Source organism: Ceratosolen solmsi, unplaced genomic scaffold, assembly GCF_000503995.2.
Source record: "Ceratosolen solmsi marchali unplaced genomic scaffold, CerSol_1.0 scaffold90, whole genome shotgun sequence".
NCBI lineage: Eukaryota > Metazoa > Arthropoda > Insecta > Hymenoptera > Agaonidae > Ceratosolen > Ceratosolen solmsi.
Window position 1 is genome coordinate 77,780 of NW_011948460.1, and position 18,853 is coordinate 96,632.

The window sequence follows — 18,853 nt, forward strand, 5'->3', positions numbered from 1 at the left end:
GTAAAGTTCACTTCGCTCTCCATCAAGCGTAACTGCCGGTCAGTGCAAGTATACTGTAAAGACGCCGCGTGGCCACATTTTCGACAACATAAGCTCACTCGTAAAGTTCACTTCGCTCTCCATCAAGCGTAACTGCCGGTCAGTGCAAGTATACTGTAAAGACGCCGCGTGGCCACATTTTCGACAACATAAGCTCACTCGTAAAGTTCACTTCGCTCTCCATCAAGCGTAACTGCCGGTCAGTGCAAGTATACTGTAAAGACGCCGCGTGGCCACATTTTCGACAACATAAGCTCACTCGTAAAGTTCACTTCGCTCTCCATCAAGCGTAACTGCCGGTCAGTGCAAGTATACTGTAAAGACGCCGCGTGGCCACATTTTCGACAACATAAGCTCACTCGTAAAGTTCACTTCGCTCTCCATCAAGCGTAACTGCCGGTCAGTGCAAGTATACTGTAAAGACGCCGCGTGGCCACATTTTCGACAACATAAGCTCACTCGTAAAGTTCACTTCGCTCTCCATCAAGCGTAACTGCCGGTCAGTGCAAGTATACTGTAAAGACGCCGCGTGGCCACATTTTCGACAACATAAGCTCACTCGTAAAGTTCACTTCGCTCTCCATCAAGCGTAACTGCCGGTCAGTGCAAGTATACTGTAAAGACGCCGCGTGGCCACATTTTCGACAACATAAGCTCACTCGTAAAGTTCACTTCGCTCTCCATCAAGCGTAACTGCCGGTCAGTGCAAGTATACTGTAAAGACGCCGCGTGGCCACATTTTCGACAACATAAGCTCACTCGTAAAGTTCACTTCGCTCTCCATCAAGCGTAACTGCCGGTCAGTGCAAGTATACTGTAAAGACGCCGCGTGGCCACATTTTCGACAACATAAGCTCACTCGTAAAGTTCACTTCGCTCTCCATCAAGCGTAACTGCCGGTCAGTGCAAGTATACTGTAAAGACGCCGCGTGGCCACATTTTCGACAACATAAGCTCACTCGTAAAGTTCACTTCGCTCTCCATCAAGCGTAACTGCCGGTCAGTGCAAGTATACTGTAAAGACGCCGCGTGGCCACATTTTCGACAACATAAGCTCACTCGTAAAGTTCACTTCGCTCTCCATCAAGCGTAACTGCCGGTCAGTGCAAGTATACTGTAAAGACGCCGCGTGGCCACATTTTCGACAACATAAGCTCACTCGTAAAGTTCACTTCGCTCTCCATCAAGCGTAACTGCCGGTCAGTGCAAGTATACTGTAAAGACGCCGCGTGGCCACATTTTCGACAACATAAGCTCACTCGTAAAGTTCACTTCGCTCTCCATCAAGCGTAACTGCCGGTCAGTGCAAGTATACTGTAAAGACGCCGCGTGGCCACATTTTCGACAACATAAGCTCACTCGTAAAGTTCACTTCGCTCTCCATCAAGCGTAACTGCCGGTCAGTGCAAGTATACTGTAAAGACGCCGCGTGGCCACATTTTCGACAACATAAGCTCACTCGTAAAGTTCACTTCGCTCTCCATCAAGCGTAACTGCCGGTCAGTGCAAGTATACTGTAAAGACGCCGCGTGGCCACATTTTCGACAACATAAGCTCACTCGTAAAGTTCACTTCGCTCTCCATCAAGCGTAACTGCCGGTCAGTGCAAGTATACTGTAAAGACGCCGCGTGGCCACATTTTCGACAACATAAGCTCACTCGTAAAGTTCACTTCGCTCTCCATCAAGCGTAACTGCCGGTCAGTGCAAGTATACTGTAAAGACGCCGCGTGGCCACATTTTCGACAACATAAGCTCACTCGTAAAGTTCACTTCGCTCTCCATCAAGCGTAACTGCCGGTCAGTGCAAGTATACTGTAAAGACGCCGCGTGGCCACATTTTCGACAACATAAGCTCACTCGTAAAGTTCACTTCGCTCTCCATCAAGCGTAACTGCCGGTCAGTGCAAGTATACTGTAAAGACGCCGCGTGGCCACATTTTCGACAACATAAGCTCACTCGTAAAGTTCACTTCGCTCTCCATCAAGCGTAACTGCCGGTCAGTGCAAGTATACTGTAAAGACGCCGCGTGGCCACATTTTCGACAACATAAGCTCACTCGTAAAGTTCACTTCGCTCTCCATCAAGCGTAACTGCCGGTCAGTGCAAGTATACTGTAAAGACGCCGCGTGGCCACATTTTCGACAACATAAGCTCACTCGTAAAGTTCACTTCGCTCTCCATCAAGCGTAACTGCCGGTCAGTGCAAGTATACTGTAAAGACGCCGCGTGGCCACATTTTCGACAACATAAGCTCACTCGTAAAGTTCACTTCGCTCTCCATCAAGCGTAACTGCCGGTCAGTGCAAGTATACTGTAAAGACGCCGCGTGGCCACATTTTCGACAACATAAGCTCACTCGTAAAGTTCACTTCGCTCTCCATCAAGCGTAACTGCCGGTCAGTGCAAGTATACTGTAAAGACGCCGCGTGGCCACATTTTCGACAACATAAGCTCACTCGTAAAGTTCACTTCGCTCTCCATCAAGCGTAACTGCCGGTCAGTGCAAGTATACTGTAAAGACGCCGCGTGGCCACATTTTCGACAACATAAGCTCACTCGTAAAGTTCACTTCGCTCTCCATCAAGCGTAACTGCCGGTCAGTGCAAGTATACTGTAAAGACGCCGCGTGGCCACATTTTCGACAACATAAGCTCACTCGTAAAGTTCACTTCGCTCTCCATCAAGCGTAACTGCCGGTCAGTGCAAGTATACTGTAAAGACGCCGCGTGGATTGAATTGTATTTATAGAACACAACAAAATAGACCATGGAATCTTAGTTTTCGTATAGTATGAATTTATGGTCTCTAAACGAGATTAAACATTTTCGACGGTTCCCGCATTCTTCAGACTGTTATGATGTATGAATTTTTTTTATTGCACAACATTATTTATGTATTAATTATATAATTGTTTTATAAAATCTGTCTTCAAAAATTATTGGTATTCATATATACCTTTTACTAAAATAGTTTATGTAATAGCAGTAGATAACTTTTTCTATATATAGTTTTTTAAGAATACTTATATTATTTTTTCCACCATTTGAAGAAGTAAATAAATCAATACATTAAATGTCATTCATAATGAGTCAAATTTAATTCTTATTCTTGTACTGAAAATATTTCTTTGTTAATTATGTTTTTATTAATGATGTTTTATTATTAATAATTAATCTTATTTAATAGATATCGTAAATTAATATAAAATACATGTTTATTACAAGAATGCTAAATTTATTAAATGATTTTCATAAAAAACAAATAATTTTGTATTTAAAGAAATCAAGTTCCGATTAAATGTATTTATAAAAAATTATAATGATATTAAATGAAATATAATTTATGACTAAAATATTAAAAATTTTTAAAATATTCAATTTATAATAGATTTTCAAATTCGATAAAGCTTATCAATAATTTTATCAATAAATAGAAATTAATACGTAAGCATTTTATATATGTAATAAAATTTATATAATTTTTTAACAGTAATTTTTATTTAATTCTATTAATCTCTTTAAGATTTGAATTGCATAAAAGTTGTCGATTTCTAACAATTAAGGCGAATTTGTGTTTTTTAAAGAGTATAAATATTCTTATGCTCTATATTTATGAGTGTGTTCTAACTTTTATAATACTCTTTTCAATATTAATTTTGATTGGTTGTTATCTACCTTATATTTTCTATTAAGTTTGCTTTCTAGCTTCCATCCTGGTGGTGCATTATTGAAATAGAAAAAGAATAAACAGACTTGCTTAAAATTTTGTAAGAAAGTTTAGAATAATAATGTACGTATTTATATAATATTGCATAATTATATAAATTGTATTATTTAAAGTGTGTGATAGAAAATTAATGCAGTACACGATGAACCCAGTACATGAAAAATATTTGTATAAAGCTTAAAAAATTATAATAAAATGGTATGATACAGTATTGTTATGAAGACTTATAATTGTATTCATTTTATAGAATAAATATAAAATTTTTGAACATATTGTAATTATTTTAAGTAGAGATAAGTTGAGCGAAAAAGTTCTAAAATAGCTTAATTAGTTCACTTATGTCTTCAAATTACTCGGTTATTTAACAAATACAACTATCGTTATGTTTAAAATAAACAACAATCTTATTAATAATTATAATAAAAATAACACTATTCATCATGAAATCAAAATATGCTATAAAAAAATGTAAGTAATATTAACAATATTTGTATGAATTATTTATAAATTTTTAGAAATGATTTTTTACATAAATCTTGTGTTTATTTTTACATATTCATTTTTGTTCGCGCGCTCTTGTGTGACAACATATTTATATATTCATATGTATAAACATTATGTATAAATAAATAATGTAACATTTAAAAAAAAATAGAATTAAAATTTGTATGAGTGAATATTAAAACATAAAAATAAGTTTTAATTGCTTATTGTTAGTACCAATAAAATCAGATTAATAAACCTTGGTTAACTTAAATATTGATATTTTTTCTAGAATTCAAGTAAATTTATTTAAAAATAAATAAGGAAAAAAATCGTTTTATATAACCTTTAAATTCTAAATATTGTAAGCTTTTTCTATGCAATGATTTATTATTCCATTTTTATTGAGATAAATATTTGTATACTGAAATCTTATTTTGTATTAAGTTTTTTTTATATAAGCCTCATAGATAATTTTTTAAGATTTTTTTTATAACATTTATATATATCGCAATATTAACATGAGTAGTTTTAAGCCCAATCTTGCATTTAAAGATATATAAGAAGACATTTGAATTAGATTTTCAAATTTAAATATCTGGTTGAAGGAGTTCGAACAAATACTGATAATAAATTTTATTTACTTATATTTATTGAATTTTGTTAAGTGACAGAAATGAGAACAAATAAAAGTACTTTTATTATATTATAGTGCGTACAGAGTGCTATAGATTATAACTTAATATCATTAAAATAATATAGAAAGTATTATTTCCTAATAATATCTTTGTAATATGTTTTGAAAAATATTGTTGAAGTTATTTATCAAAATAAATTTACTTAATAATCAATCAATTTTAAAGAAAAATTTTTATTATTTTTATAGAGATACATTTTTAATACATTTACTTATCTTCGATTATTTATTTCGTTATATATATTATTATTAAATGATTTTGAAAAACTTAAAATTTAAGCAATGCTTCAAATTAAAATTTTAAATTATCCAGTGATCTATTTCAATTTCATATTACAATAAATTTTTGTTCTTTCTATGTTTTTAAAATTTAAATTAGTTCTTTCTGAAAATCTATTTTTTATCCAGTCTTCTTTGAATGACAGTTTGGTTTTGTGGTACATAAATTGGTATTAAGATAGCAGATTGTCTATAAAATATACTAAATAATTAATAGATCTTTGTTAAAAATATGTACATTGAAGTATTTATTTACTCCTATACAATTATGCTACTTTTTACTATTTTTAACTCAATGCCCAATGAAACATGCTTATAATCTTCATTATTGTTTTTATTAATCCCATGAATAGGTATTTCTAAAAATTTTGTATAACTTAGAGTAAGTATTATTATACACGTAGGAGTGATACTTATTTAAATATTGGTAACAAATAATAAATTTTGTTATCTATTTTATTATTTGTTACCAATATTTAAATTTAAAGAAGTACAAAAGTATAAGTTAATGAAATTAATGCTTTGAAAAAAGTGAAAATATAATGCATTAATAAGTTTTAATAAATTTCAAAGATGGTATAAAAATAATATGGTCAAGAACCTATTTAAACTATGTATTTTTATATTTGCTTATAAGATATAAAATCATAAATAATAATACAATTGTAAATACATTGTACAATCATAAATACAATTGGCGTATATGTGATAAAATTACTTAAAAAGTTGACTCTTATCGATACAAAATTGCATGTAGATATATTGTAATTGATATCATTATCAGAATTATATTAGAATACTTAAATTAGATTATTATTTTTAAGATGATACAAAATTTGTAGATTAAATAAACAGAACTTTATAATGGTTTTAAAGATGTTAAGTATAAACCAAATCAATACAAAAATGAATTATTTACTCATTTTATAGGATCTATCATAGTATTAAAAAGAAAGGATTATTAATATAATATTGATATTTTTAGCTATTATATGATTATTATTGACAAGAATTTATTTCATTAAATAACTAACATACATAATAATTAATGATATTAACATAATACCGAATAAAGAATTAGACTTTGCAATCATCTATAATAAAAATATATGCAAGAAATAAATATTTTTTATTTTACGTTTTATAGCAGATAAAAATTTGGAAGTTACAATATAATGACTAATATAATATAATAGAATATAATAGAATTTATAATTTATATAATTCATGAACCATATTATAGTATAAAAAATATATTTACATACTAAATCATTAATTGTTGAAATTTTAATTTTACCTAAATAAAAATTTTAGAAAATACTAATAATCAAAAACATAATCTGTTATAAGTTAATGAACTTTAAATGCGTATCAATTCATTTTCACTTAGGAAAATTATAATAATTTAAGACTTATGATTAAAAAAAAAGAAATAATTTCAAAACATTAAAATAGTTTTTCATTTTCAGAGTAGTTTAAAGAATGAAAATGATGGCAGTGCACGTAGAATGCCATGAAAAGAAAAATTTGAACTGTAAAAATCAGTCTGTAATAAATATAGACTGTCATTGTGCACCATTTGAGAATAAAAATTATTTAGAAATGAAGGAGCTTGTATTTACACCATCTGATGTTCAAAAAAATCATTCAGATCCTACTCTAAGTGCTAAAAAATTGCCTAAAAAAAGAAAGTTTGACCCTTCTGAACTTGATGAGTTGGGAAAAATAAATGATAATTATGAAACTTTAATCACGGGAAATATTATTAATAGGCCATTGATTCAATCAACAGCTTTATCTCTGTCAGGACAATCACAAACTTTTTTATCAAAAACGACTGAACTATATCAGGTAATATTTTAAAGATTTATATAAAATTATCTATAATTATTACTAGCTTTAATTTAGTTAGATAATTTATTCTAGTTTTTATTTATAAATACATTGCACTTAACCAGCAATAATAATTTATTACAAAGAAATAAAACTTTTCTAATTCATCTTAATTTTAAGTTTTTTTTATCATTTAAATTTTACATATTTTTTTATTATTTTAAAAATCATTATAATATGACATGAAAATTTACATTTATGCTGTCTTCACTATCTGTGTATCAACATCAAGAAAAAATCTGAAATTATATTTAATAGTTTAATTAAATTTAGTCTAATTAAATTTGGATAATAATAAGCTATAATGATATTTACCATTTACAAACACCATTATAACATAATCACCGGCCTTAGAGTAATCTCTGCACCTTTTGAATTTAAAATTGAATCCATTGGAAATTTGAAACCTTGACTTCCACATTTTTTCCATATTTTTATATGTGGTCGTTTACTAAATCATTATTTCTAACTCTCAGCGTAAGAGGTGGAAGTTAAGATAAGGAAAATTTAATATAATTGTAGAAATAATGCGTTCAACGAATACAGTTTATTGTGTCTCAATATGATCTACAATATTTACAAGTAATTTTTTTTTAACGACTTTTGATGTACGAAATACATCATCAATAAAATACAGATTTTCATAACGGAAGAAATAAATTAAAGATCGTATTTATAACTAATATATTATATTAATTTTAATTGTTTTATAAGTTAATAGTTTAGTACTGTATTATAATCAGTAATACTTTCTTCGGAGAAATTTATTTTAATTGCAAAATCAATTTCAATTTAATCTTTTATGGATTGTTATAGATCTTTATAATCTATAATAAATATTTGAAATTATTTTTTCTGTAGTAATATTAAATTAATATTATGAAACGATATTGTGATATCACTCTTTTTGTCCTAAATAATCAATATGCTATAATCTTACTAGTGTTCCCTTTTTCGTAATTTCTTATATAATTAATATTTTCATTTATAAATTTATTTCCATTTGTTGTTCATATTGTTCGTAATTAGAGCATTTTTCAAGATATTGAAAATCGGAGAAGTATAAGCCTTCTAACTCTCGTTTGTAAACATTGATTCCGCGATTTCTCGAATATTCTATGCCTTATTTTCGAGTGTCCTACAATATTTACGCATAGCAACGTCGATTGGAAATTCTTGGACCTTCTAAAGCTTTCTCTTTGTGGAATTCTCGAAAGTTTTAGAGCTTTATCTTCTGATGTCATGCAAGACGTTCGCATAGTAACACCTATACGTTGTTGCCAGCTAAGTAAGCTGTCGCGTAGATATTTAAAGGAAGCACATCACGCCACGCAGCTCATTGTACTTACATCATTCAGTCAGACATTACAGCAATAAGCAAGTTACTCAGTTACCTCGATAAGTGAAGCCATTATATTCAAAATATGTTCAATTCTCAAACGTGCAATAATTGAAAGCAGTCAAGAATGCAGACTGCATTACACGAGCGGCCACAACTACAAGAAGCGCAATACTTAGGCACTCATCACAGGATCCAGTAAGATAACCGCATCTCTGAGTACCAACAAAAAGGCCATCAAGGCCCTCGAACTAATGTGCAACTAGCAGAGACAGTAAGACACAGCGTGCGACCAAGAAAGGCCCACAAGGCCTTCCTAGAGGGAAATAAGACACCACATGTAGTCAATAAAACCAATCTAGTGAGGAGAACTCGATACATTACCATCACGCGGCACTACAGGAAGAAGTATTAGAGATTTAAGACCTCCTACTTTTCAATGTAACAATTCACCACCAAGCATACTATTGTCAAAAAGGGTCCGGAGATTTACGACCTCCTACCTCTGCATGTAGTGCATGCTAACGCCACGTGGCAACCATCACGAAACTGCAAGATCTCACCGCTTCTCATCGCCATCTTAGAATCATAATTGTGTAGCTTGTAAAATAAAAGGCAATAAACAGCACGATAAGCAAACGTGTAAATATTAAATATTAAATATTAAATGCGCTATCCCTTCCACTTGCCTGCATTTCTTTCCTCCACCAGGCAACTGGGCAAATATCACATTCACGTTATTACACATTGCTACATCCATCTCATTAATAACACTTTATCCTATTGTATTATGTGATAGTTATTTATTCTATTACTAATATTATATATTTTTCGTAGATGATCTTTCAGATCCCGAATGTTCAAGAATTGGTCTAGAAATATGAATATTAAATATTTTTCTAAATTATATAAACATTATAGTTTTTATTGTTGCATAATAGTATTTATTTAATCTATTATATTAATACACATGTATATATATGTATATATATCAATTTTTTATATTACAGTTGTCAACAGATATTATTATTCCACCTCAAAAAACTGCAGTAAATTATTCTTTAAGAGATGAATCCTTTCGTCACGAAAGTTATAATCATCAATCAGCAACTTCTACGATACCTATAGTTAGAGTTAATATTGATTTAAATGAATGGAAAGACCATCGCATTTTAGCTCTCCGTAATAATCATTATTATCCTGGAGTTATAAAACATGCATCAGAAGAAACTTTATTGATTGAGTTAGATACAGAAAAGGAATTAATAAAATTTAATAATATCCTTACCAGTAGAAAATATGACGTAATAAGTGATGCATGTCCATCGTCAAGACAAATATCTTTGGACACGAAAGTGTGCTTTCGTCAACCGAATTTTGCAAATCTTAGTGAGCAAGAAAAACTTACTAATGTATTTTCAATTGGAATTATTTGTAAAATATTAGTAAAGCCTACACGATTTATTGTAGAAATGTTATCAAATAATGAAAACTACATTGTTAGAAGAGCTGACCTAAGACTCATTCGACCTCCGTGGTGGGACGAACTCGAAGAAAGTTATGAAGATAATAGAACCCCGTGTTTAGGGTTAAATGGTAATATTATCTTGTTTTTTCATTATTCATCATATGTTTATTATGAAAATTAATTTCTGAAAATTTGTATTTTAATTTGCATTAATACAATTATTTTGTTACTAAAATATATATCTACATATATCATAATTAAATAATTAAATAATTTTTAGTTTTAAATAGATTTTATTCAATATTTGTATTGAAGTACTAAAATGATAAATAATAAAAATATAATTGTTCTTGACAATTACGATATTTATGTTTATGTACTTACCAATAATAATAATTGATGCTATATATAAACAGACTTCAACATCTATCAATATAATCTTTACGAAATTGAAAGTGGTTATAAATATATGTTGAAAAAAATTTGAAAAAAAATTCTAAATCGAAAAGAATAAGAAAGTATTGAAATAGATATTTTTAAAAAATAACTTTGATTTACTGCTGTTAATATATGTATTTAATAGTACACATTTAATTTACTTAATTAGTTTAGGGTTTTTTTATAAATACTTAAATATATTACAAAAGTCTATATTTAAATAAAAAATACATGTACATATTCAAACATCAAATATAATAATAAAGTACTAAATATATTTCAACATATACTAATTTTGAAATTAAATGTTTATCATTACAATGAAACAGCATCAACAATAGAAAGAATTTTAAAGTATTACAATGTTATTTTGTACTTACTATTAAACCATTTTATTCATAATTTCGTTCTAAATTATCTAATTTTGTTCGACACCCTATGCTTTTTTATAGCTTACAAAAAACTTTAAAAAATTTATACTTTGATATATATAGCATTCATTATTTTGTGAATGTTCTGTAAGCTTATATTATCAAACATGAATATATTCGTATTAGAAATTTATAATTTTTTGTTTAATAAATAAATATTTTTAAAATGTAATAAAAGTAGGTAAATGCCTGTTCTAAATATAAATTTTACTGTATTTTTATAGTAAAATAATGTGCAATCTTTTATTATAAGAGAATTTTAGTTTAATATGTTTTTATGATTTATTATGTAAATGTATTGATCCTAAATATACAAAATTCATTTTTTTTTTGTTTTACCAAGTATAACAACGAATTAATTACTCCTAAATATCAATTGATTCATATTAAATAAAATTACATATTATGAAAGAATTTTTAAACAGTAACTAAAAATTTTACAAAATAATAGTATGTTACTAATATTTTTCGAAATACACTTCGAAACCAAAATTTGATAAAATGAAGTATGAGGATAAAAACAAAACGAAAAAGTATAATGATTCAATAAAGGAAATGAATAATGAAAAATTATTCATTGAGTTTGATAAAATCAGGCAACAGTATAGTAAATAATTTAGCATGCAAAGAACATTATATAATTTACATTAATTAGTATTTTTAGTCGTAAAAAGTAGTATACATTTAATATAATACATTATAATTAAAAGTAATGTTATATACAATTGTTTTAGATGATAATACTTACCGTAATCTTGAATCGTCTGACTTATTGCAATCTGTTAAATCATCAGAAGACAATGTTTATGAAAAAATAAAATGTTGTTACCGAACTACTGGAACAAGTCCACTAATTCCATTATCAGTAACTGTACATACATCAAACATCTGTAGTAATGCAGAGAGAACGTATGATGATTTTGAAAGTGAAGATGATCTTGACAGAGAAGATATTGCTTTTCCACTTGATCCAGGTAAAGACGTCTAAAAAATAATTTTAACTATAAATAATTAAAAATATATTTTCATATTTAGATTACATCTGTAAATAATAATGTTTCGTATTTGTAAGATATCAATTAACATTTGCTTTATGTACTTTTGTATAAAAGTGCCTATTTATTAATTACGTATAGAATGTAAATTATTTATATATATATATATATATATATATATTATAATGATTGAACTCTCTTATTAAAATTATTTTTTTATATTAAACTATATAATCATATTCAGTTTATTATGTCGAAATAATGTTAGTATAAATATTTTTAGAGATATAAATAAAAATTAGAAATAATAAAAAATTTAAAATAAAAAATACAACAACCTCTAAAATTATAATTAATATTTATACATAATATAAAAATAGCATTCTTTTTGATATTATTAAAAATAAACGTACATATCTGTAATTTTTTTGAAAAAAAATGTATACTTTGATTGGTCGCTAATACTCATTTATATGACTCAAATACTTACAAATATTAAAATACAATAAGATAAAAGATGCAGATATTCTTAATCTCTTACTTGCTAATCCTATTCAGTAATTATTTTATTAATTTTGGAACAAGTATTTAATATAAATAAAATATTCAAGTCACGGTAACTGAATTTGAACATTTATTTTAATATTTCCTTTGTTTAAGCCAATTGTATTAAAATATACATTTAGATTTTTTATATAATTTTATTTGTAAACCTGAATTCTATTATATTAATAAAAGTATTTTTTCTTAATAATAGTAGTTCCTGGCTAAATGTCTTGTGTTAATATTATTACTGCATTTGACTCCTTTTGGGACTTTTTCATAATCAGTTTTATTTTATAAACAATTACATATATTTTGCAGAAATTCCTCAATGATCCCTTTATGGTCTTGCCTATTACTTATCGTTCATTATTCGGAAATCATTAGGATTGAAGCTACAATTTATATTTATAGAATTTAATACATGTGTTTTTTTTAAATATAGCGTCAATTTTATATTCAATTTAATAATTATATTTTATATGTAATATGCATTTTTCAGATATAAAATTATCTGGTAGCAGTAAAAGAAGTAGTATGCAAAGCCGCGGTAGCACTAGCAGCTTGATTGAACAACGAAGTATAACACCCCGATCGCAAGCAACTACACCTAGGTAATTTAAATTCGTTCTAATTCCAAATGTATATACATAAAACAGTTTTACAGGATCTATATATACTATATAATAATTTAATATGTAAATATTACAGTTAAAAGCGTAATTTAACTAATATTCATATGAATCATTTACTCCTCTCATTTGATTTTTTGAATCTTAAAATATTCTTTAGTAATTTGTTTTGAAAAATTAAAATAATTATTTGCATTTTGAGTCTCGGTACATTTTAGAAGAGTGTGCTAACAAAATATTCGAAAATGTTGTTAACGTGTCTTATCAAATACAATATAAATCATATATGTCACAAATAATAAATAATAAGGTACTATTTTACATTGTCTGAAGTAAATAACAATCTTCACTTGTAAATATATAATTATGAATATCTTACATTTCATAATAAATTATATATATTATATTATTTTATTTATATTTTGTGAATTTAATTTGTAATAATACAATAAATTACATTACAATATCTTTGTATTTTTTGTTAATGAAGTGAGAATAACTATAAAACTTGATATATAATATAAGCATATATGTCCATTGTAAAACCGATAATTATAAATTTTTTTGTTATTTTAATTAATTTTAACTTCAAGTATTTCAAAGTTGCCTAATCAAATATTTAAAAAAAATTTCTAGAAATTTGTTCCATTTATTTAATGATATTAAAAAAGAAAAGTATTTTATTGTATTCTAGAAATATTATTCATACAATTAGAATTTTTGCTTAATTTTGCCTATGTAGCAGCATCTTGTACTCTCTTGTTGAATATTTAAATAGTTGATAAATAATACTGCCAGCTTGTTTACAAATTATTATGACTGAATTGTAAATTATGTACTTTGAACTAATCATAATATATACATTACATAGTTTTAACATCCAATATCCAATGTAATGCTATTACATTTTTAGACTTGAAATTTTTTCCGTTCCATGTACATGTATTATATGAATGTAATGAATTCTATATAAATTCAAATATAATTAATTTGGTATTATATTATTCATATTGTATCGACAATGTATTATTTTTCGGGAATTCTCTATATTTCTACGGAAGATTAATTTTATGAAATGTATAAGTCATGTGGTCGGTCCCTAGGAGTTACCAATTCTTCTACGTAGTGCAACTAAAATATTATTTTTAAAATAATCACAACAATTACTTCCTTTGCATTATCTACTGATTTTTTTTCTGTAAGCTATTGTAATCATAATTTCATTAATATCTACATGCAGTTTTATTTTTAAATATTTCAAAAATATCAAATCTCAACACAATTTTCAATACTTTTATTTATGATGCCGTAAAGTCTATTGTTGATTATGTCTTTTTGTAGACTAATTATAACATATTACAACATATATAAAATAAGAAATCTTATTTTTGTCTTCCAGCAGATTATTTATTATAAACAGCTATTAATTTTTTAATTTACCATGATTTCTTGCTTTTTAAATATTTTTTTTAAATAAACTTTTAACAATATTTTATTTTGTTATATTTTTCTTTGTCTTTTATATATATTTGCAAGTTCAATAATATTTATAAAATTTTAATATTAACCAATTATCAAACATGTATTTGCTATATACTTATTAAATAATTTTTCGACAGTAAATGACAAATAATATCTTATAATTTGTATTATTTGTTTTTTATATTGAAACATTAATTCAATGTATCATTTAGTATAAAAAGTTTTACATACAATTATATATGCAAAGGTAAACAGCTTTTTCATTGTTTGCAATGTATTTTATATTTTCAATGATTGATTTTAACTATTTGATCCTTTTATTATTCTATATTTAATTATATTGTATTTATTTAAAAAAATTTATTTAAAGTATTTATAAAGTGGTGATTTTAACAAATTTATCTATATATATATATTACTACATATTATCAGAAATAAATTGTTAGGTAACTTGCTACAATTAAGTCAGCAATATAACAACACTTTTTTTTAATATTTATATATTAAATTTTTTTTGGATCAAATATAATAAAAGTGGTAAAAAATTAAATACATTAAATCCTTTAACATATTAAAGCATTGAAAACAATTATATCTAAAAAATATTATGCTTAAATATTATTTTAGATTTACTCTTTTATAAACCTTACAATTCATTGGGTACACATAATAAATAATATAAGGTATTAATTTTATTTAATATTGCAATTTTGTTTTTGTATTAAATAAGTGTTAATATTAAAAATATATGTATGCAAATTAATCGTATATAAAAAATTTCATTAAAAATTTTTATTTACAAACAACAATTACTATTAAAATTTCAATGATTTAGAATTATTTTTATTTGGTTTATATCAACAGTGTATGAAGGAGTAAAAAGATATTTCTGTACATTTAAATATATTTATTTATTACACGTATTTAATAATATATATATATATATATATATATATATATATATATATATATATATATATATATATCTACTTATCTATTTGTAAAATCATAAAAAACTACTAATAATTTGAGGTTTTACAAAGTGTAATGCTACCAAAATACTAAATTAATATTTTGAAAGAATCTTAATTTTGATTTATATTCTATCTAATATTGTATATAATAATTTAATGTTATTTATTCAGTTAGATTTTTATTTAGGACAATTAATTAATTTTAATAGTAACATTTAAGATGGCAGTTGATATTATGTTTGTATACAAAAATTATTTTAAAATGCTACTTTTTTAATTATATGAATCTTATAGATCGCAGGCAGCTACACCTCATAAATATAAAAAAGGAGATGTAGTCGTTACACCGAGTGGTATTCGTAAAAAGTTCAATGGTAAGCAGTGGAGACGCTTATGTAGTAAAGATCCGTGTACTAAAGAAAGTCAGCGTCGTGGTTTTTGTTCTCGACATCTGAGTTTAAAAGGATCAGGATTACGAGGACCAAGTGGAACTTTTTCTAGTAAAATAGATTGTGAAGATACATCACGAGATTCAGATACTTCTCCAAATTATGCCGAAAGACGAGTAACCGGCCGATTCGACCAAGATGAAACCGAAGCAGCTAATATGCTAGGTATAATATCGGTTTTACTGTCCCAAAGAAGTTCACCTAGTTTGACTTATATTTATAGAGCTTAGCTTTAGTAAAAATATATTTAATTTACTTTTGAATAAAATCAGATGTATTTTAAATTGCAGAAGCACTTTTAGATTCATAATTCAAAATAAATATACTTTTAAATAGTGGGAGTATTTTGCTAAAAATTGATATTTTTTATACTCAAAGCTTAATAGAATGTTTAAAATACAGTTTATTGTTCATAGTAAAACCATAATTAAATAAGAATATATATATATATATACATATAAACATTTTTATAAAGAAAATTTGTATGACTATAGCAAACATATATAGATTTTAAATCACGATTAAAGATACAATAGGTGTGATCAAATTTGATGTTTTTCTATAGAATTAAATTTATTTATGGCCAGCATTAAATAATAAATGACTACTAGAACTCATTCATTAATTTAGTGCAGTCTTTATTCTGAATATTTTTATGCATTTTTTAATAATGCAACCAGCTGATAATTTCATTTTTAACTTATGAAATTTGCATTAATAAATACGTAAAATAGGTGCTTCACTAATAAAAAAAATTAACTTAGCTATGATATTTGTTATCTAAGGAAAATATGTTATAAATATAAATGTTTAAAAATTGAATAAAATTTCTTTTTAAGTATATCAGTGTGTGTGTGTGTGTGTGTGTGTGTGTGTGTGTGTGTGTGTGCAAATTGATATTATGTGACACATAAAAGTATATTATTTATTTAACTATTGAGTACGGATTGATATATTCACACAAAATACTTCCTAGTAATTATTTTTCATTTAAAAAATACAGTCATATACTTGCTAATACAAACCTAGTTATTGACGTTATAAAAATTTATTGTATTTATTGGTAATATTTAGATTTGACTGTAACAACTTTTCTAATTCTGTATGTAAAAATTAATTAATATAATTATAAAGAAATAATAAAAAAAATTTCAGTAACCATTTTATTGTATTTTTAGTATCTCTTGGAAGTTCACGTTCGGCAACACCAGCATTTTCTTCGCCTACTGGTCAATCTTCTATTAGTCCGTGTGTTAATATTTCACCGATATCTTCTTTGGGATTAAATCAAAATAATGTGTTTATGCCAATATCTAATCCTGGACAAAGTGTTGCACCTTTAATATCACCGAATATTAATAAATGGAAACAGTCGTCCCCTCAAACTAATTTTTTTGTACATTATAATGATCAACCAGTTATCAAACCAGAACCGAATCGTATGATATATCCTTGCAGAACATCACCCCAAATTATAAATCCTACGAGTATTAGTACTAGTGTAATAAGAATTTCACCTGTTGCAAATCGCACGGTAAATAGTAGTCAAAACCTAGATCTTGCATGGTCAAAACATAACTCGACAAAGTACAGTATACGTCCATCTACAGTAACAGAACAACATGCAATTATTCTTCAAAATGCTCTAACATCTGTTCAAAATTGTTCGTCGATTTTTAATATTTCTAGTTCGAAAAATTCCAGTTGTCTACAATCATCTAAATCACCATTAAGAAATAGTGTTACGGGGCAAAACGAAAACAATGATGAATCTGTTGATTTTATACAATCACCTTCAATACATAGTAATGAATCCTCTATCTACTTCGCTAATGGCAAGCCTGAAACTAATTTTTTGGTAATTAAGAATAGTTCAGATGTATCTACGGTAAGTAAGATTCTACAAGAAGAACCGTTCCAATTAAATATTGATAATTGTGCTCTTAATCAACCAAATACGTGTCAAATTGCAAATCAGCGCCAACACCTACATAATCCAAATAGTATACAAGATCAGACTATAAATGTCTCTGAGAGTTTCATACGATCAACTAATAAAATATCAATGTACCAGGTAATAAAAGTAGTACTCTTAATAACTATAACATACAACAATAAATAATAAAAATTTTGAAAACAATGTTAAAAATAATAAACATCATTGATTCTATGAATTAAATATTTTTGTGTTTCTATACTCGCTCTAAAATTAATATATATATATTACTTTTTTATATAGTATATTATATATACGTATCTATAGATGTAAGATTAACATATAGTATTAATATTTTAATAATATAAAAACTATTCATTTTATTATATTAAATTCAATTTTTATACTCTACATAGTTTAAATTATACATTTCTGCTAATTCTGTCAATATTGAAAAATATCAAATTATTGAGTCGCTAACTTTCGTCGCTAACTAGTTTTAATGTATTTAGTTATTGAATTCTTTGGATTGTTGTTAGTGTACATAGTATTGTGATTTTTTTTTGTATTTGATTAAATTTTTATCCTTACTATATTTCCTAAGATAAGATCGAGTACTGTTAAAATTTTATATATGTGCAAAACTATATATAACTACATAATTATATAGTGTATCTATATCATTTTCGATGTAATAAATATTTATATGTCGAAAATATACATTTTTTAGGAAGATGATCATAATGTTAATATTTCAAATATACGGAAATCACCTATAAGTGTTGTAGTTTCGCCTATTTCTACAAACAAAATTTCAACTCCAACCAGTATTTTTCAACATGTTATAGTTCAACCAAATGCACGATCTATTAATGCAACAGAAGTAATTAATAAAGATGAAAATTCGAAAAATAGTAAGTTATAAAATATTTATTATTTATTTATAATTGAATTAATAAAATAATACAATTATTTTTATTCTAATTATAAATAATACAATATATTATATAGTAATTATAATAATAACATATTAAATTTCTAATTTC

At 26.5% G+C, this 18,853-nt stretch overlaps 1 protein-coding gene across 1 annotated transcript in view; it reads left to right on the top strand.

The window, feature by feature from the left end:
* The first annotated feature begins 3,930 nt into the window (after window positions 1–3,930).
* The window catches only part of cic (Putative transcription factor capicua), a 35,895-nt gene continuing 20,972 nt past the window's right edge, over window positions 3,931–18,853 (top strand). The window contains exons 1-9 of the mRNA XM_011505483.1: window positions 3,931–3,966; window positions 6,697–7,078; window positions 9,470–10,055; window positions 10,443–10,445; window positions 11,531–11,770; window positions 12,837–12,948; window positions 15,717–16,036; window positions 17,050–17,945; window positions 18,538–18,721. Of these exons, the coding sequence (XP_011503785.1) occupies window positions 6,710–7,078; window positions 9,470–10,055; window positions 10,443–10,445; window positions 11,531–11,770; window positions 12,837–12,948; window positions 15,717–16,036; window positions 17,050–17,945; window positions 18,538–18,721 (2,710 nt within the window). The 5' untranslated portion in view covers window positions 3,931–3,966; window positions 6,697–6,709. The remainder of the gene's footprint in view (window positions 3,967–6,696; window positions 7,079–9,469; window positions 10,056–10,442; window positions 10,446–11,530; window positions 11,771–12,836; window positions 12,949–15,716; window positions 16,037–17,049; window positions 17,946–18,537; window positions 18,722–18,853) is intronic.